Source organism: Podarcis cretensis, assembly GCF_951804945.1.
Source record: "Podarcis cretensis genome assembly, chromosome: 13".
Lineage (NCBI taxonomy): Eukaryota > Metazoa > Chordata > Lepidosauria > Squamata > Lacertidae > Podarcis > Podarcis cretensis.
The window spans coordinates 39,296,784-39,317,100 of NC_137182.1; the positions used below are offsets into that span (position 1 = coordinate 39,296,784).

The 20,317-nt window shown below is 46.9% G+C and overlaps 1 protein-coding gene across 2 annotated transcripts in view; it reads left to right on the plus strand.

Moving 5' to 3' along the window:
* The window catches only part of LOC307201738 (myocardin-like), a 26,648-nt gene continuing 6,331 nt past the window's right edge, over window positions 1-20,317 (plus strand). The window contains exons 1-10 of one of the 2 annotated variants that reach the window (XM_079951089.1): window positions 1-289; window positions 1,354-1,439; window positions 9,832-9,897; window positions 10,152-10,210; window positions 11,586-11,661; window positions 12,536-12,685; window positions 13,702-13,847; window positions 16,785-16,904; window positions 17,659-17,927; window positions 18,046-18,193. In XM_079951089.1, coding sequence (XP_079807215.1) covers window positions 1,385-1,439; window positions 9,832-9,897; window positions 10,152-10,210; window positions 11,586-11,661; window positions 12,536-12,685; window positions 13,702-13,847; window positions 16,785-16,904; window positions 17,659-17,927; window positions 18,046-18,193 — 1,089 coding nt within the window. In that variant the 5' untranslated portion in view covers window positions 1-289; window positions 1,354-1,384. The remainder of the gene's footprint in view (window positions 290-1,353; window positions 1,440-9,831; window positions 9,898-10,151; window positions 10,211-11,585; window positions 11,662-12,535; window positions 12,686-13,701; window positions 13,848-16,784; window positions 16,905-17,658; window positions 17,928-18,045; window positions 18,194-20,317) is intronic. The other variant, XM_079951090.1, reaches the window with a different exon arrangement.

The window sequence follows — 20,317 nt, forward strand, 5'->3', positions numbered from 1 at the left end:
GGACATCCCAGCTGCCCGGGGAGGGGGGCGCGGTGGCGTCCGACCCCCAGGCGGGGGGCAGAGCCGTCGGTCCAACCCTCTCCTCCGGAGGTCCGTGCGCCTGGCCGTCCCTTGCCGCTGCCATCCTCACCTAGGCAGCGAGGAAAAGAAGGACGCCACCCCCTCCCCCCCGGAAAGGCCGCCGGCAGACCCTCCCGGAGAAGCCGTCGGGGGCGGACGGTTCCCAGCGCCCCCCGAGCCAAGCAGAAGGAGGAAGAGGAGGAGGAAAAGGGTTGCACCGTCCATTCCGGTGAGTCGGGGCGTCTGGGTCCCCCTGGGCTTTGGGGAAGGGGCTGGCATCGAAAAGGCCTGTAGCGGGGAAGCGGAAGGGACAGCCCGGACTCCTGGGTTCCTTGAGAGAGGCTTTAGGGCGATGGCACAGGCAGGGCACTCTCCTCCTGGGCTTTCTCCCCGAGGAGGGCATGGCGGGTGCAGGCGGACAGCAGGTGCTTAAAAAAGCAAACAAAACCATCTCTCTCGCTCTTCTTTCTTTCACACACGCCGCCAGCTGGGCTCCTGTCCCTTTAAACAGGGCAAAAACTCAACAGGTCAAGCCCCGTCTCCAACTGCATCTTTAGCGACGGAACTGCTCCACCTGCTGCTGCATTTCTGCTAGTTGCCTGCTCCTAAAATTTTGCTATTTTGTTCCACCCGCTCCCAGCAAGGAACTCAGGAGGACTGGAATGCTCCTCCCTCCACTGCCCCTCCCTCGAAATTTTATTTATTTATTTATTTAGATTTATATCCCACCTTCCCACTCCCCCACCCAGAGGGACTCAATATATCACACTTATCTCTCACAACAACCCTGTGAGGTGGGCTTGGATGAGAGACAATGACTGGGCCAAGGTCACCCAGTGAAGCTCATGGCTGAGCAGACATTTGAACAATCCTGACCTCCCAAATCTTAGTCCAGTAGTCGCTAACAATTACATAGCATTGGCCTCACAACGACAACCCAGTGCGGTAGATTATTTTATTAAGAGTTGCATTTGTAAGCCTACCTTTTTTTCTGAGGATCTCAGGGTGGCGTCCATGACTCCCCCCCCCATTTTATTTACAAAACCACCCCATGAGGTAGGTGACAGGTGGGGCTGAAAGTTACCGCCCCAAGGTTACAATGAAAGAGTCATGGCTGTGTTGGGATTTGAACCCAGGTGTCCCTGGTCTCCACTCTTGCTGATATCCAACTCTGCGTCCCTAGGCCCATGCACTCTGTTGCTGGCTTCTCTAGATCCTAGTTGGAGATTTCTTCATCATTTCCCCTTTTTTTCTGTTTCCCCCTCTTCTGAATATCCATGGGGCCTACCTCAGATTTGGGATTATACCTGCAAGGACTCCAAAGATGACACTCCTGGCTTCTGAACGATCCATGCTGATCCGAAGCAAATTCCGCTCTGGTAAGTAGGATCTGAGTGGGGCTTTAGGCACCTTGGTGCTATTAAATTTTTAAAATAGACTTTTTGCAGGGTGGTAATTATGGCAGGCCAAGACAGAGGGACCTCAACGCCTACTGTTTCACCTTCCATTAAAAATAAATAAAGGCTGTGGCTCATGGAGTATATCATCTGCCTTGCATGCAGAAGATCGCAGGTTCAATTCCCAGCCCCTCCAGGTGCAGCTGTGTGAGAAAACCCTGCCTGGAAACCCCTCAGATCTCCTGCCAGTCAGAGCTGACAGTGCTGAGCTAGGTGGACCAAAGTTCTGACTAAGCAGAAGGCACCTGCCTGTCCTCTTAAGAGAACAGCCCACGCTGCATTTTGTTGCTTTGAGTTATAAAAAAAATAAATCAAGGCAAGACACATTCTACAAGCAAGGTCATGTCAGTTCCCATGCGTGCGTAAATCATAGGTGTTCTGTGTAGTTTTACTGCTGCTTCTACGGTTTCTGCTGCAGTTTTCAAGACTGTTTAAATATCATTTTATGTTTTCCTTATCCTGTTTGCTGCTTTGGGGGGGGGGGGAATCAACATAAGATATACACATAAGAAAATAAATGATGCAGATGGATAGAATTGGTAACAGATTTGCTTATTCTGAATGGTTTTCCCAGCTTCTGCTAGTTGCAGGAAAGCTAAGCAAAGTCTCTGATCTGCACAGGAGACCTTGCTGGTGATGAATTGTGCCCCAAGGGACAGATTTGTGTCAGCACCATTTGAATGGCAATGCCCATCAACTTTGGGGAGGCTCAGCCCCCTCAAATATTTTATTGTGGGGGGACACAAAGGGATCTTGGCTGCTATGAGTTGGCTCCTATGACTGATTGCATTTATATCCCGCCTTTTCTCCTCATTTAATCCCCACAATCCCCTGTGAGGTATGTTAGGCTGACAGAAAGTGGCCCAAGGTCACCCAGGGAGCTTTGTGGCCGAGTGGTATCTCAGTATCTCAGGTCCTAGTCCAACACTTCAACCACTGAACTGGCTCACCACACTGCATTGTGTGAAGCAACAACATAGGTCCCAGTTCTCCCCAAATCTTAACTTGAGCCAGGTTTTTGTGGTCAGGTCTTGCTCTAGGAGCAAGTAAAGAGGAGTTGTCTATAGGCATGTGCAGAGTGCTTTCCCTTTGCCCCTTTGAAACAACAGTTCACCACTCCACTAGTCAGGGGCCTGAATTAAGGGCGCAGGGTGTCACTTCCCTCCGAAATAAGCCCTTCAGGGCCCCATCAGTGGGGATTTTAATGGAACACATCTCAGCCATGTTTCTGCGAGGCTGAAACAAACTCTGAAGTCAATGTGGTTGATGATATTCTCAATCCCAACGTCACCACACAGGTGCACAATGTGGGTCTTATACCAGAAGTTGCCAGCATGCCACCTTCGTATGCCAGTGTCTATCCTCAGAAATTCGTATGCCAGTGTCCCCTCAGAAATTCATAGCCTATGAGAGACTGTTTGCTCTTCCTGTTCAGTTACTGTTTGCACCAGATACTTATTTGTGAATACTTCTTCAGGCTTTGAATGGTGGTTCATATAGATTTGCGCACCGGCTGAGTGAGGGAAGGGAAGGTCTGGCATATTCAATTTTCAAAAACTGCATCAGTTTAGACTGAGTGCCTCTGAACATGCGCAGAGTTTAATTCTGGCAACTCGACATTGCCTATCTATGTAGGTGGAGGTACCTAAGGCAGAACAGAGAGAGGACCAGCCCTGATTCTGAATATTTCTGGATTACCTTCAAATCTAAAGTTTTTTGTTTTTTTTAAGGAATGCATTTAAGGTTTCCCCCTGCCCAGCCAATAAATGTATCACTTTACCACTTGCTTGACCAGGTTGGGCAATGGGAAGCACAGTGCAGCACAGAGCAACCCCTCACAAAGCTACAATTCCCAGTACCCATAACAAACTACATTTCCCAGGATTCTTTGAGGAAAATCATTTGCTTTAATTGTATGGTGTATGACAGCCATATGAGTCAGTTGTAAGGACCAGGGTCATGCTCTTCCTCACGACCACTTGTCACTTTTCCATTCTGTTGGTACCTCACAACCTAACCCTGGCGTCCAGCAGCCATTTTGTCCAGGCCCAGCCAGTCCAAGTAATCAGTCAACCTGCCTGTGGCATCATAGGCATTCCTTGGTGGCAACTACGGTGTTTTTCTGAGCCTCACATGTTTCTTTCCTGTGACAAACCACCCTTCGTAATTTCTCCACACATATAGCTCCCGCTTGTGCAGTACTTATGGACATACGAAAATCAGCATTGCTTTTAATTGGTAGGTTTGCTAAAGCTTTTGCAGGGACCATTTTTAATGAAGGAGGGCCCACTGAGCATTCAGGGACACTTGTTTCCTTGTGTATTTGTGGCTGTGTTGGTTCTGGTGATACGGAATACAGTGGTACCTCGGGTTAAGTACTTAATCCGTTCTGGAGGTCCGTTCTTAACCTGAAGACCACTTTAGCTAATGGGGCCTTCTGTTACTGCCACGTCGCCGGAGCACGATTTCTATTCTCATCCTGAAGAAAAGTTCTTTAATCCAAGGTAATATTTCTGGGTTAACAGAGTCTGTAACCTGAAGTGTATGTAACCTGAAGTGTATGTAACCCAAGGTACCACTGAAATAACAATAATGAAAAATATGATCTTTCTTGCCCCTAAATAATATTTTTTATTACTACTACTACTACTACTACTACTGGCCCTTCATCAGCAGGTCCTAGGGTAGGTTACCACAATTTCGAATTAGAAACAGTTAAAAACAGAGTGCAGTCACAGGAATAATGTGTGACAACTTTTTTAAAAATTGTTTTTATTGAAGGTTTTCTTGAATTACAGAAGTACACACAGTGCCTCAGTTTTCCGTTCATAGAATCTTTTCTGCAGATCAGTTACATTCGATCTGAGACACTAATATTATAGACAGTATAAGGTTGGGGAAGAAGAGAAGTGGGGAGAGAGAAGGCTGGGGTAGTAAACTTTTGTTATTTTACATAGTATATGTGCAGTGGCAGCTTTTGTTTATTAACTTGTAAATTATCCTGCTTCCTCCAGTTTCTCAAAAAGGCTCCTGCAGTGAAGCACTGATGCAAAAATGTGTTTTACATTCAATCAGTATTGATTACAGGCAACAACCATTTTATGCACGTTCAGTATGTGTGTGACTGCACAAGCAAACATCACACTGAACCCGGAAGTGACTAGAAAAGGGGAAAAACTGGCCCTAAAACAACCCCCAGGATGCTTTAAGTACAGTATGTGGAGTGTACGCAGGTATTAAGGCCTGGAACTGGCTACAGTTCCCCAAAGCGGTGAAATACTCAACGCCCCCATGCCCTGCCCCTCATGTTGAGTATTTGCATACCCTCCAACATTTCCCCAAAGAAAATAGGGACATCCTATTCCATAATATTGATAATAATAACGATATTCTGGGCAGCAACACGTATAAAAACATAATCAAACTATATAGGACTGCCTTCAGATGTCTTCTAAAAGTTGTATCATCTCCTTGGCTCTGAGGTCACATAACTCCATACCCTCCAACATTTCACCGATGAAAATAGGAACATCCTAAGGAAAAGCGGGACCTGCAATCAAATCAAAAACTGGGACGGCTTCTGTAAATTTGGGGTGTCCCTGGAAAATAGGGACACTTGGAGGGTCTGCAGTTTGGTGGTGGGTTCCCCGCAAGCAGTCCTTGCAGCCTGCCTCTGGCCTGGGAGTTTGGGGCATCTTGTGTTTCCAGCCTTTTAAATAAATAGCGAGTGGCGTCACCCCAGCTGCTGCTGACAACGGGACAAATGCCCAGGCAGGAGAGAAGCGGGCACAGGAATAGAAACGCTTGCAGCAGTCCCACCCTCCAAAGGTATGACGTGCCTGCTGTTTGACGGCAGAGCAAGGGGAGGGCTCACCCGCTCAGCCATATCCCTTTGGTGTTCTTCCTTGGACAAGGTTATCCTTCCCAGCGATGTCCCCAATGGAGCAGCATTTGAATTTCTGTGGGCTTATATACATGTTTTTTTTAAAGGGCCCTGAAAACTGCTTCTGTTCCAAGGTTGGCGATGGCAAGACTAATTAAAGTTTCTGGTGCATTTGGACTTATTTTATAGTTGTGCCCTCTGTGCTGGTGACCCCGACAATCCCCATACAGAGCTACAATTATCAGAGAGGTTTAACAGTCAATCCCTCTTCAAAGGGAGTTTTGGGAACTGTAGATCTGTGAGGGGAATAGGGGCCTCCCAATAACTTATCAGCACCCATAACAAACTACAGCTCCCAGAATTCTTTTGGGGGTGGGGAACCATGATAGTTTAAGTGATATGACATGTGTGGTGTGAATGTTGTCCAGGTCCAGCTTGCTTGATTCACTTTCCATTTCAAATTGCCATGGCTCCCTTCCCAGGGAATAGTGGGAGCTGCAGTTTTCTAAGTGTGCTGAGAGTTCTGTCCCAACTTCCTGGCCTCTTTAGAGAATGAAAATGCTAAGGATTCTGGGTGGAGAAAGAGGCAGAATTATTACCAGTTAAATTAATTGACATTTGATGCATAGGACATAGCACTAAAGCAGGGGTGGGGAAGCTTGGGTCTAGGGGCCAAATGTGGCCCTCCGGGCCTCTCACCTGGCCCTCAGGACTGTCTCCAGGCCACACCCCCTTCCTCCAGGCCGCACCCCTCACTGCCTTCACTTTGCACCCTTCTCAAATGTTTTCCCCTGGTTGGAATGTGTCCTTGAGCAATGCCTCTTGCTTGGCTGTATGAGTGTATGAGTGTGTGCTGAAAGCAGCCTACTGTACACAGGCAAAATTTGCATTTCTTTCTCCACCTATTTTTGCCCCTGGTCCTGCCCACCACTTTGCATGTGGCCCCTGGAAGGTTGCCCAAAAGCAAATGTGACCGTTGGACTGAAGAATATTCCCTGCACCTGCTTTAAAGGGTGTCAGGAAGCCTCCCAACTCTACCTGGTTCCCAGTGATGTGGGGACACTTACAAAGAATTCTCAACGTCCTTGCAAAAATTATAATTCCCAGGTTCCCACCCACTCACCCACCCTCTGTTTGTGCAGGGTATGCGAGAGAGCATGCCAATTAGACCAGTTTGTTGTACAGTTATGCCTTCTATGTTTCCTTAGTGGGTGCTTTTTGATTCACTTCCTTGTAATTATTATTATTGCCCTCATCAAACATTTAGATTCCAAACAATGCCCGGAAAAATATTTTGATCTGTGCCTTGTCAAACTGCCATGGTTAAGGATTTGCCCCATCGCTCATTCGATTGCCCTTTGTAAATGGACACTAGATAACAAATGGAGAACTCAAATACTGGAAAACATTAACTCTGTAATGGTAAGGGGCACATATCCACTGTTGGGAGTAAAGGAGGCAGAGTAAACCAAGGAGGTTGCAGATTTGCTCTTGTCCTTGTTCCAAATCAGAGCCTCCTAAGTTAATTCTCTCTGGCTCTTCCTCGTTTGTTCCTCCTCCATGAATGTACAGAATCGCCTCGCCATTCTGTTCCATCTTGAGCATGTTGTTTCCACTGGGAACCAAACGGGTTCGTCATTGGATCACCTCATCACATTTTATTTCTGCCAAGGGGATGCACTTGATCCCTGGGAATCTATTCTGTACGGTGGGAAAGTCCACCTGTTGTCTTGCTTGGCAGACCAAATAGCTGGCCCTTCTACACTTGATATCATAGATGGCCTCGTATTGCAGCTCTTTTACACCAGTTCCCTGTCATGTCTCTCCCATGGCATATGGGAACAAAGAAACATTATGTGCATATATCGTTCCACAGCTCTTTATGTATGAGTTAACGTTGTCATATTACATCAACTAATGTTATCAATCAACCATAGATATAACAGACTTCTACACCACACTATATGGCATAAATCCACAGGAGGCTTCAGTGCTGAGTTGTAAATTTCTCCTTTAGCTTTTATTTTGCTGTTCATTGACAAGTAATTATGAATTTATTCCGTAAAGGCAGACCTTGCTTCTGATGCTTGGATTTGCCTCCAAAAGGGCAGGTTGTTGGTCAAACAAGATGTAATTCCCAGTTTTTCAATTTTTTTCATTTTTTTGTTTAAATAGAGGCTTCTGGGCAATACTTAATTTGCATCTATTTCATTTTTATATAGTCATTTCCAGGCTAGTTTTGTGTGATTCTCTCCTCCACCCCCACCCCATTTAATTTCCCCTTCCAATTCCACAGTATAATTACCAAGTATCATACAGCAGTCAATAAAAGCTAGATGCATTTTGTTCTCAGTTTGTGTTATTGAAAAGCAGTTCCAGAGAACATTGTTTTGCCCAACCTTGCCTCACGCCTTTGCAAACCTGGATGTATCCTGGATTGCTGAATAGGGTGATCTCTCCAATCCGGTTTCCCTCGATTTCAAGTCAACAGACATCTTGCCCACTCCATTCCAATCTCATTCAATGTACTGTGGACAGTCTTGAGTTCCCCAGAATCAAATGTTTTGCCGCTTCCCTGCCTTCCTTCAGACCCCTCCTCAAAAAGTACCTGTCCGTAGACCTTTAACTTTTCTCCTTAATCCCAACTGCAGCACCCACATTTTTTCATCCCTGCCTTCATATCTCCCATTGTAAGTTTCTTGGGGCCAGTGATCTGTCTGTTTTTACCTGTGTAACATCATGTGTACTGTGATGCAGCATACATAAATACTGACTGTGTTAGCAACAGGATTTGGGGGGCTTTGGGCATGGCACCCTCACTGGTGGCCCCTAAGCTGGAAGAGGTGGGAGATAAGAAAATTCTCTGGCTGCATCTGATCTTATTGGATATTCTCTGGAAATTGTAACAGTGTTAGGGTGGTGAGCCTTCTGCTGCTCTTTGGGCCCCAGCAAATGCCCAGCATTGCCACTTTCTGGAGCAAGCCCTGAATAAGTAACAGTGGTCAAAGATAAAGCAAAGTAGCACCCATTATTTCAGTTGGTTGCTGGACTGAACATTTGACACTCCAGAGCGTCTTGATCCTTGCTGGTTTGCAAGTTTGAAATCAGATTAAGACCACGAAATATCTTAATTCTATGGTGTAATCTGTTTTAGTTATTTCTGCCTAACATGTATTCATTAGCTTGCTTTTATTTGTCACTTTAAAATCTCAAACCACAGTGAGCGCAAACTCCTTTCCCTTCACTTCAGGAGTGGATAATTGCATGCGTCCTTTGTGCACACTCAAAAAAAACCCCCACCTTCATTTGTTTCCCAAGGGCTCCCTCCTGCCCTTGTAACGGTTGTGCTGTGCATATTCACTTTTCTGCACTGCCCCCCTGGGAGCTATAGTTCTCAGCATCATCTGTGGAGGAGACCTGCTGGTAATCACAATAAGTAGTTATGGGTTTAACTGAGAGGAAGTAGGCTGACAGCAAAGAAATGTTCTGCATGCGCTTACAAAGCTGCAGGCTTTAGTTGGTGGCAGTGGGGGCAGTAGTAGTAGTTATTATTTACTTTAATTTTTAGGCTGCTCGTCCACATGGACTTGCCAAAGCAGCTCACAACCAGATGAGAGCAGGGGGTGCATATCAAAGCACAATCACAGCAAACCATTCATTTCTAAAGATAACACAGCGATTGCAACAGCAGTTTGTTTGAATACTGATCTTGGGATTTACAAACCCCTGAAGAATCTAATTACGCATTCTGAGCCAGAGAAGAACTTTTGGGGGAAACAGTGCTAGATTCATAATGCAGCTGGGCAAATAGGCCTGTTCACATTTGCACCATACATTTAAAACGCTGTGATCCTACTTTAAACAGGCTACTTTAAAAAAAACCCACCAACAAATTCTGAGTGCTGTAGTTTGTTAAGAGTACAGTGGTACCTCAGGTTAAGAACTTAATTCGTTCTGGAGGTCCATTCTTAACCTGAAACTGTTCTTAACCTGAGGTAACACTTTAGCTAATGGGGCCTCCTGCTGCCGCCACGCAGCTGCACGATTTCTGTTCTCATCCTGAGGTAAAGTTCTTAACCCAAGGTACTATTTCCATTTTAGCAGAGTCTGTAACCTGAAGCGTTTGTAACCTGAAGCGTCTGTAACCTGAAGCGTCTGTAACCCGAGGTACCACTGTAGTGAGAGTTGTTAGCTCTCAGTGGTGAATAGGGATCTCCTAACAACTCTCAGCCCAAGTGATTACAAACTGTGTCAACATCAGTAATCTGGAGTTATATATCAATTATTGGCTTCATTTTAGCTTTGTGGTGGGAGGGTGGGCAGTGCCGAATGATTTAAGAGTTGAATTTTTCACTGCTTTTTTTTTACTGCTCGTTGGCCGAGACGAATAAAGTAATTACCGTTATTCATATATTGTCACCTCCCTTACAGTTCTGCAGCTGCGCATGGAACACCGGCGGTCCCAAGAGCAGCTCTCCAAACGCCACTTACTCCCAGGTGAGCCCCTCCTTCGCACCCCTTTGCAAAAAGTGAAGGGAGTCACATTGCAAAGGGGATTTCTGCATGGATGAAGGAGTGGGTGGGTGCTAAGGAAAGAAGAGCTGGTCTTCTAACCTTGAGATAAGGTTGCCACTTTTCTTTTCTGTTTCTTTATGGACTAGCAACAACAGAGTGGCAGGCCAAAATCAGCAGGTAGGGAGGGCAGTTTCTTCTAGAGTTCGCTAACATGCTCCCCTTTATCATCCCTCCAGCACTCAACAAACCCCTTGCAAGTTTCTCGCAGCCCAATGGGACCCAGGGCCAGAACAGGGTGAGTACCAGCTGGGCTCAAGGCTTTGAACAATGTGTGGGAAGCAGCGCTAGGAGTGTCTGATGGGACTCTGTGAGAGTCCACTGCTCACTGACTCTATTAAGCACCCATATGGACCTGAAAATGTTTGTTCAGGGTTCCTTTAGATGGCGAATGAATGATGATCTGCTGAGAAGCTCATTAATTGTCAATAAGGCCCAAAAAACCCTAAAGGATTATTTTGAACTCAATATGAACCAAGGAATGGAAATAAGGGTGATTTGGGAGGCCAGCAAAGCGGTAATGAGAGGGTTTCTGATACAACAAAATGCAATTAGGAGAAAGTCACAGAATGAGACAAAAGATAAAATTATGGAACAACTGAAAGATAAAGAGAAGAAGCTTAGAGGAAACCCAAAGAATTTGCAGATCCAAAAAGAAATTAAAGCCCTACAGGTTCAATATTCACAGTTAGTAAATCAAGAAATTGAATGGAAGATAAGAAGGATGAGACAAAGAAATTTTGAACCTGCAAATAAATGTGGGAAATTATTAGCCTGCAACTAAAGAAGAGACAAAGGCAAAGTACAATTACAAACATTGTTACAGAAGGAAAATCTGTAGAGAACCCTGCAGACACTGACTCTATTAAGCACCCATCTCCCAGGGAGGAGCGACTTCTTTTTGCAGGAAGCAAGAGGCCACTGCTATGGGCGCGCCTGAGTGTGGTGTGCAAGCAGGAATGGGGTCCAGACCAAACTTTCAAATGCAAAAAAAAATATTATAAAAAAATCCATCATCATTTATTGTAAAATAAAAAGACATCAAAATATATTAATCACAGTGTGGTATATGGCTAATTTACGCACGGCAGCAGAGGCATATCTAAAATGGCAGGTGCTTTTTAATTTTATTTACTTATTTACTGCATTTATATCCCACCACTGGAAGAAGAGAGCCACTGCTAGTGGTTCTTTTGCTCAGGCCTGGAGGCAGCCCAACCCAAAAGTAGAGAGGTGTGTGTGTGTGTGTGAGAGAGAGAGAGAGAGCAGAAGCAATGGAAGGCAGGCATTTTGGACTTTTATTTTGAAAAATGGCATTTTGTAGGGTGTGGTGGTGCAGATTTTTGTTATTTTAGTCCCGCAAGCTGCAGCTACCAAAATTCCCTCTTCTATGCATTGGCCATGGGCGTGCATAGCTGAAAAATTAAACATGGGTCTCACGTTGCAGGGTTGCAATTCAAGTAGGGTCTTCCTGGGTATGAAAAAAGTTGGAAGGCATAACTCTGACTGGTGGTGGTTCTTCAGAGCCTAAGTGAGCAAAAGATGCCTCCTAGCTCTTCTACCTGAGCACCTGGCTAAGGATGCTAAAAATTCCTCTGCTGCTTTCTCCTCAGGCCAATGAGATTGCCAAGCTGAAAGTCTCGCCCCGGCCCCACAAGACCAGCAATGCTAAGGGCCAGCTGTCAGAAGGTAAGGAGCAACTTCTGCCTAGGAGGCATTTGGTTTGGCTTATGTTTTAATGTGAGCCTGCCTAATTCACCCAAATGCAGCTATTGTTTGAAATACATACATACATACATACATACATACATACACACATCATTTCATTTGTATGCCACATTTCCACATAACAAACCATGATCGAGGCAGCTCAAAACAAGAAAAAAACCATATAATTACAACAAAAATAGTCATAAACAATAGTCAAATACACAGGTCTAAAATAAAGATACAAAAAATTTGTATCAATAAAGCAAGAATAACCCCTAAGCAATACTGCAGCTCAAGAATCTGTTCTGCAGCCTCAACTTTCGTAGCTGGAGTCCGTCCCGGCCCTGTCCTCCCCGGCCTGGTGGGAAAGGGCAAGGGCAAGAAGCAGGCCTTCCAGGACTTACAGCACTTCTCTGAATTTTGCGGTGCAGATCGCAAACCAAAAGGAGCAGATAAAATGCACGTCATTAGGAGGAAAGTGTGTGCAAAAACAAACAAATTAGCAAAAAGAATGTGCAGAAATTACATTAGGGGAAATGGTTTGCAAAATATTAGGCAAAATAGCATTTAAAAATGCACACATTAGGAGAAATATGCATATTATTTTTCTGCGGGCTTCTTTTAAAAATAAATAAATGACAAATTGATGTGGAAATAAGGTAAATGGACCTTGGATTTCCGACTGGATTTCCAGGTCACCCCAGGGGATGACTACATCCCTGAAACGTTGTTTGCGGAGTTTGCCCCAGGAATATCTGGCTGGCTCCTGTTGGGAGGTAGGATTCTGGACTGCAGGGTCCTCTTGCCTGATCCCACAAGCCTGCTCTTCTGATAGTTGCTCTTCTCACTGCAGTGTCTCCGGGGGACCCTTCTGAGCTGCAGGACAAGAAGGCTCGCCTGGCCGAAGACCTGAGTGAGAAGATCCTACACCGCCCTGGACCACTTGAGCTGGTGAAGAAAAACATCCTCTCCTTGGATCCAGGTATCAAGGATGCTATGGCAGGTAAGGACTTGACTTGGCATTCTCTTTACTGGGGAATCCTCCTCTCCCATGGAGTGGAAACTGGGAATCCTGCCTGGGAGAGAGGAGGGATCCAGTGGCTGTTTATGGAGGGGCAGGTCCTAATGGAAAGTGCTTGGACCCCCTGTACAATCCCAGCAGGAGGGATTGTAACAGGATAGAGCAAATTCCAGTGAGGGCTAGGGAGCTGAATTTGGAAAAGTGGGTTTGAATCCTGCCTCTGTCCCAGGCTTGGCACGCAGCCTTTCGCCTTGTTCTCATCTGCAAAATGGGAATATTGACAGCGGGAGGTTGTTATGAGAAGAAACGTGGTGGAAATTGGGGAAGCTTTTTGCAAAAGGTTTGCAAAAGGGCTGCCTAATTGGGACTGCTCGGCTCCTTGGATGGAATGTGTTCAGAGCAGGGTTCCAATTGCTGCTCTGTTAGCACCCCTCAAATCACCCCTCCTCAGGCAATGCATCAGCTAAACATGTGTGGCTGGGGGCGAGGGCCAGGCTGCAAGGATAAGCAAACAAGCTCTACCCAGTCACAGTTCTCAATTGCCTTCCACCTCGTGGATGGTGAGCTTCCGCAGCAAGGAGCCTTTTGTATACACGGGGACTCACCTTCTAGAACTCTTGATTTGTCAGGGTTCTAAAATGTATGAGGAGACTCTGTCTGTCAACAGGCTCCCTGCTGCAGATAGCCACCTTCCACAAGTTTGAAGGTGACAAAGACAATGGTGTGTTTGTTTATGTGTGTGTGTGTGTGTGTGTGTGTGTTTGCTTGTCCGCCCCCCGCCCCCCGGTCCTCCGGTCACATGTTTAGGATTAGGGCCAGAACTAGGTATCCTTGCACTTGGGCAAATGACATGGAACAGGCCCCTAAGTCATCCCTGGATTTCATGATGTGAAAAACTAACAACGGTGTGAAAATCATGTGAGAAACAACAAGAGTTGTCTCTTCTACCCTGCTGTAATAATGCCGCCCCTCCTTTCTCTCACTCAAAATGTCTGCAGATGCAACTCTCGCTGCTCCTGATTCCTTCACCTTTGAGGAAGATCTCAGTAGTTCTTCTTCCTCCTCCTCCTCCTCCTCCCCGTGCTTTGCACTGTCTCCTGGAAGTGCCCATGGGAACCCTTCCACCACAACGGCGGCCTTTCAGGTAAGCAACTGCGTAGAACTCACCTGTACATGCTGAAGAGACATGAGATGAAAGGGGAACAGAGGATAAGAACAGGGCGCTTGGTGCATACTCCTGGAAATGTAATATTTTGTAGGTGTCAGTATTAAATATCTGATTCTCGTTTCTGAGAATTGCTTAAGTGAGCACTGCATCTTTGAAAGGGAGGAGGAAGGGGGGAGGACCAGAATAAGTTGACTCCAGCTATACTATACTTTTAAAGCAATATCATGCTACTGCAAAGAGTCACGGCTTCCCCCCAAAAATTCTGGGAACTGTAGTTGGTTAAGTGTGCTGAGAGCTGTTAGAAATCCCAATTCCCTTATGGAGCTGCGATTCCTGGATTTCCCTGAGAAGAAGAATCGGTTGTTAAACCACTCTGAGAATTGTAGCTCTGTGAGGAGGAATAGGGCGCCTCCACACAGCACCCTTAGCAGACTGCATTTCCCGTTATTCTTTGGGGGAAGCCATGACTCTTAAAGTGGCAAGGTACTGCTTTAAATGTGCAGGGCAAACGGGGCCATTAGTTGTTCATCACCACCTCGTCAGCTCCAATAGTTACCAGCCACCGCTGCCTCTCACCCTTTTGAGAGTTTCATGTGAAGTGAGGTGGTATCATTGCTTGCGCAACAGATTGGCCAGAAATGGCTCCTGAGGTGTAAGGTTTGCCTCCTTATTGAGCGGTCTCCACACTTTTGTTAAGAACACCCCTTGATACCCACACCTCCCTTGGCTTATGGCCCAGGTCCACATAGAAATACTGGTACATCGGACAAACTGGGTTGTCAAACAGGCCTAGTGAATTTGCAGAAGAACTGGTGTAATCTTGAAGTCCAAGTTTTGTTCATGAGTTTACTTCCAAGTACAGTCATACCTCATGTTATGTTTGCTTCACGTTGCGGCTTTTCAGGTTACGAATGTGGCAAAGCCGGAAGTGTTTACTTCTAGGTTCGCCGCGTGCACACGCACAGAAGCGATCTGTGCACTTCGGTCATGCGCAGAAGTGCTCTTTCATGCGCATGCAGTAGTGGCGCTCTACTTACGGACTTTTCGGGGTGCAAACAGCTCCCCGAAATGGATCGCATTCATAAGTAGAGGTACCACTGTACGTACACTGCAAAATATGAAGGGTTGTAAATATTCGAAAAGCAAAGTCGTAAAATCAACCAATCAATCAAAATAATCTATAATATCTCTCTTTCCAAGTAAGTAAAATAAATATATAGTGGTACCTCGGTTTACAAACTTAATCTGTTCCGGAAGTCTGTTCTTAAACCAAAACCGTTCTTAAACTGAGGCGCGCTTTCCTTAATGAGGCCTCCCATCGCCGGTGCCCTTCCACTGTTCAGATTCCGTTCTAAGACAGAGGTAAAGTTCGCAAACCAAGACACTATTTCCGGTTTTGCGGAGTTTGTAAACCAAATCATTCTTAAACCCGACTGTTTTTAAACCGAGGTACCACTGTATATGATGTGGTTGTGCTGCCCTCTACAGGGCATGTTTGTATATTGCAGGATGTAAGAATCACAATGATGAGTGAATTTTGAGGGGTTGGCCACTTTCTCCCTTTTGAAGGACACAATAATACACCCCCCCCAAAAAAAAATTCTACACAGCAGAACTAACCAGTAGTTAACATAACTAGGCCTGCTGCCAGTCTGCTGTTCTTGTGTGTGTGTGTGTGTGGGGAGTTTCAGGTTAGAGTTGCCACTTTCAGTACCTTGGTTGCCACTCCAACAAACCCTTACATGTGCGACCCACCGAGGCCTAAACTGGCAGGGATGGAAGGACAGAATCCTGCACCCCAAGAGTCATTTCTGATTCACTTAGAAGCCAAAAGCTTTGACACCACCATTGGCTTTCCCCAGCTTCACACAGGACACCCACACTCCCAAATTATTCCTGGTTCTAGAGAGAGTTGGGGGCACTGAGGAGGTCAGAAGCCTTTGGAGGCCGAGAGAGAGAGAGAGAGATTGTTCCAGGGCAGCAATTCTGGGAATGATGACACTGACCTTTGGTTGTAACATGACTTACTACTCCCAGTATTAACAAATAACGTTGCCTGTCTTATCTGAAGATGTTATTCTGAGGTGCTATTCAGGCACTCAGCCCCTCCATCCTCCACACTGCCCAAATCTCAAAGCCAGCACTGCCTGTGTGCTGTGCTCTCCCCCTGCCTCCACACCGCCCCAAGATTGCATTCAGCACAAGACGAGCTTATTGGGTCAGGCCGCAGGCCTATCTAGACCAGCACTCTGACCTCAGCTGCTGTTAGATTTCGTACGTCTTTGTGCACATGCCAAAGAATTCCCATTCTAGGCTTCAGGACAGAATGTGGGGTTTTAAGGCTGGATGTGGTGGGCAGGTACCGTATAGTAAACCAGCCCCCTGTCACCTCCCCAGCTCCCTACCACCTCCTTCAAAGCTCTGTCCCACTTTCTTTCTTTTTTAAATCGTTTTTATTGATTTTCCAATAAAAACATCCAGTTAATATATCCAATCATAATACTCCAATTAAAATAAAAAACACCAAATTATAGTCCAAATTATAATCATTAATTTTTCGGACCACCCCACAATCTGGATCTCTGAAGCATATCTCCACATCTCAGTCCTGCCTTTCCTCGTTGTTTCCATATTTTCCACATCTCGATTTTGATGCTTTATAGCCCTGTCCCACTTTCTGCCCAGCGGCATTGCCTCTCGCTGTTCTTCTCCTTCTTAGCTGAAATTATACACAAGAGGGAAAACTGGGGCATGCCAGCTGATGGGAAAGCTGAAAGCTTAACTCTCAGAAGGGAAGGATGCTTGGCTTTATAGGAAAGGAAAGTTTGGGGGCTGCCAGTTTAGAGAAGAAGGTGCAGGAGTTGGGAGCTAGGAGGGTACTTGGCCTCCATTTTCTCCCTCTTCTCCCTGCAGCTGAACCTCCCTCCGATCCTGGATCAACAGCTGCCTCCTGTGTCGTCATCCACCTCTGAGGCTGAGTTCCCTCCCCAAGGGGGGAACCCCCTTGCCAAGCCCTCCGTTTCACTCCTCAAGGTAGAGACAATCAAGAGCAGGAAGGGCAGGGAGGAGGTTGGGGAGGAAGCAGAAGTCCACTGCTCTGTCTTTTATCAGCGAAAAGTATGAATTGGTGCAGAATGAATTGCAGTCCGAATCCAGATAGTTGCCTATTTTGAACAGAGCTGTTGGGAAACTTCCTCTCCTCACCCCGCCGATTTTCACGTAGGAAAAAGTGAGCAAAGATTTCTGGGGGAGCGCAAGGCTTACTGGTGGCGACGGCAGCAGCTACATCCCACAGCTGCCCTCAGGGGGAAACATGTCCGCTGCTGTCTTCATTGCCATTCAGGTGCCCAGCTAAGTCTGCCTTATTGCTTTTCACTGACTGAAATGGTTTTATTGGCATTTGTGCTGCCACCATACAAAACCTGTTCTGAGGGTTCCTGAATATTTCTGCCTACTTTAGTTGGGAGGCTAATAAAGAAGTGAATCTATATAACCCAATGCAAAAACAAACAAACAGGTGGCTGGTTTTCACCCCCTACCTTTGCTCCTGCATAAGGACAGAGTCAGATGTTCTTTTGTGGCAGGGAGGACAGTTGGAGGCTGGCCCCTGGTCTCTCTTTCTGCTGCTAACCCATGTTCTGAAGGCCCAAGAATTTAGGAAACGGGGGTGCCTAAGGTAGCAGTATTGCCTAGCTCTAGAAAGCCCCCCTGCTTTAACCACTATGCACCACTGTCTTTTGAGAGTCCCGTTCCTGCTCTCTTTCACACACTTTGATGCCTTTCACAGGCCCCATCCAAGGTCCCTGAGGCCAGGAAGCCCCCACGCCCCAAGAAGGCCAAGGAACCGCGCCCCAAAGTGAAGAAGCTCAAGTACCACCAGTACATGCCGCCCGACCAGAAGGGGGAGCAGGCGCCGGTGCCCATGGATGCGGCCTACGCCCGCGTCCTCCAGCAGCAGCAGGTCTTCTTGCAGCTCCAGATCATGAGCCAGCAGCAGCCCACGCCGACGTCGCCAGCCACCTTCTGCGTCCGAGCCGTGCACGCTGTCCCAGCCAGGTAAGCCGTTTTGCTTCCGGGAACGCTGTCCCTAGACAAAAGCACACTAGCGAGGCCGGAGAGAAGATTGGGATGGGGAAACCCAGCGTCAACGCCTCTCTTTTCTCCCTTTGCCCAGCAGTGCTCCAGAGCAGGTCCTGAGCTTCGCTGGGACGCCTGCGCCACCAAGTGGGCCTCACCCGCTCCCTCTCCCCTCTCCAGCCACGCCAACCTCTCCTTCGCCGCCCAAACCGGAACTGCTGCCTGCCAACTTGGAGGAGCTAACGGTGAGTTGGGGCAGGAGGACTCCCAGCCATCACACGTCGGATTCCGCGTGGACGGAATTCCGCTCTCGGAGATGGTTTCTGCAAATCAAGTCCAGTTGCAAATAACCGCTTCAGCCATTCTGTTGCAGCGAGAGCCAGGCTTCCAAAGAACCTGGTTAGATGGGAAGATCTAGAGGAGGGGCACGTAATCGTCAGCACAAGGGGGCAACTTTCTGAAGGCCACATGGGCAAGGTGGGCGGGGCCAGGGACAAAAGGTGGGTGGGGCCGAGGCAGCAGGCGGGCAGAGCAATGGATGTTGCTCCTTTCTTCAGCAGGCTACACACAAAAGCCAGAGGTCTCTTCACATAATCTCACCCCTGACCCCCCTCCATCCAGGTGAGCAAGAGTGCAAGGACACAGTCCAGCCAGGCAAAAGCTCTTGTTGGGAAGGGGCAGAGCAGGGCCAAAGGGAGTGGCCTAGAGGGAACTGCCAAAGGCCAGATGGAGAAGACAGGAGGGCTTTATTTGCACCCGTGCCCGAGGCTCTCCACCTAGAAGGAGGATAGGCCTCCTCCTTTCCCATGAACCACCTGCCCATGGATTAAGATCTGCACCCAAAACTCTCTCTCTGATTGCCCCCTGCCATCCGAGATAAGATAACAACAACAACAACAACAACAACTTTGTTATTCATACCCTGCCTACTCTGGGCATCTTCCAATACATATAAAAACATAATAAAATGCCAAACATTAAAAACTTCCTGAAGTGGTGAGGAGGGGGCAAGGGCTTTTTCAGTGCTGGTGCCCCGATTATGGACTGGTCCCTGCACTAGTGATTAGAATTAATCACCAGACTAAGACTTTATTTTTCTTTTTAACCCCAAGCCGCCTTTGATTCTAGAGCTGTTGTTTCAATCGTATTTTCCCACTGCTTACTGCCGATTCTGTTTTATTTGGTGGTGGTTGCTTTATTTATTCATTGTTAGGAAGCCACTTTAGAACTTTAAAAAACAAAAGCAAGCAAAAGCCAAGAAATAAAATGGTAGCGGGGGGAAAGATATAAGAAAGAAAGAAAGATGGACACCTGGAGTTGTGAAATGAAGGGAGGGAACTCTGGGGAAGCTTCCATCCTTGAATTATACCCGTTGGTAATTCCTGATCTTCTAAGATGAGACTGCAGAGTATGTGCAACTTCACCTGCCCGTCATAACCACCCCTTGAAGGCTGCTGACCAGCCATTCTTTTCATCTGGCAGATTCTTGGTGAGCGGCCCAGGAACTATCCGAGCTTGGAAGGGGAGACACATTCTCTCCCAACTATTGGCGTCTGGTGCCACAGGCAGAGAGGCCAGGAGCAGGTGGAGCTAGAGCCAAGGACAGGCAGAGATAACTAAGTTTTGCCCCCCCCCCATCCTCCTGCTCCTCTTTGCTGAGTTTTGCAGGCTAAGGTCAGTGGGGCAGTGCCCCGTTTTCCCTAAAGGGCTGGACTTTCCTGCTTCCAAACAAAAGGAAGACAGAATGGGGCAGAAAGAGAGAAGAGAGATCTAAGTCAACTGAGGGTTCGAAGCATCTCTAGGTATTTCTTTGGGTGCTTTTCTCCGGGGATCTAATGTGGTGGGACTTGTAGATCTGCCACCTGGCAAAAGTGTGCATGCTGCACATGCCTTCACTTATCCCCCTACTTGATAAACACATGTTAATATTATCTAGAGCAAGCGAAGCCTGGGTAGTGTGCTGTCGTGGATCTTTTTATTGCTCAGGGAAGGGAACATGTAACAATAAAACTATACTACACACACACACACACACACACACACACACACACACACACACACAATGTGTGTATTTTAGGGGTGGGCAGTAGGCTGTGTGATTTGCAATAGATCGGCAAGGTTTCCTGACTTGTCAGTTGTTTAACAATAGCTGCAACAGATTGACCCCTAGGCCTGCACTCTAAATTATACTGATGAATAGTGAAAGCGAGGAAGAAAACCAGGAATGGATTGCCTGCATGGAAGGACTGTGAGCTCTGTTCCATTCTGGCATTCAAAACAAATTCCCGGGCTCAGAATTCTTTAATGCTGAATGCCAGTCTTTTGCACCATGCTCCTGTTGGCAGATCTTTGCGGGGTGAAGAAGAGTC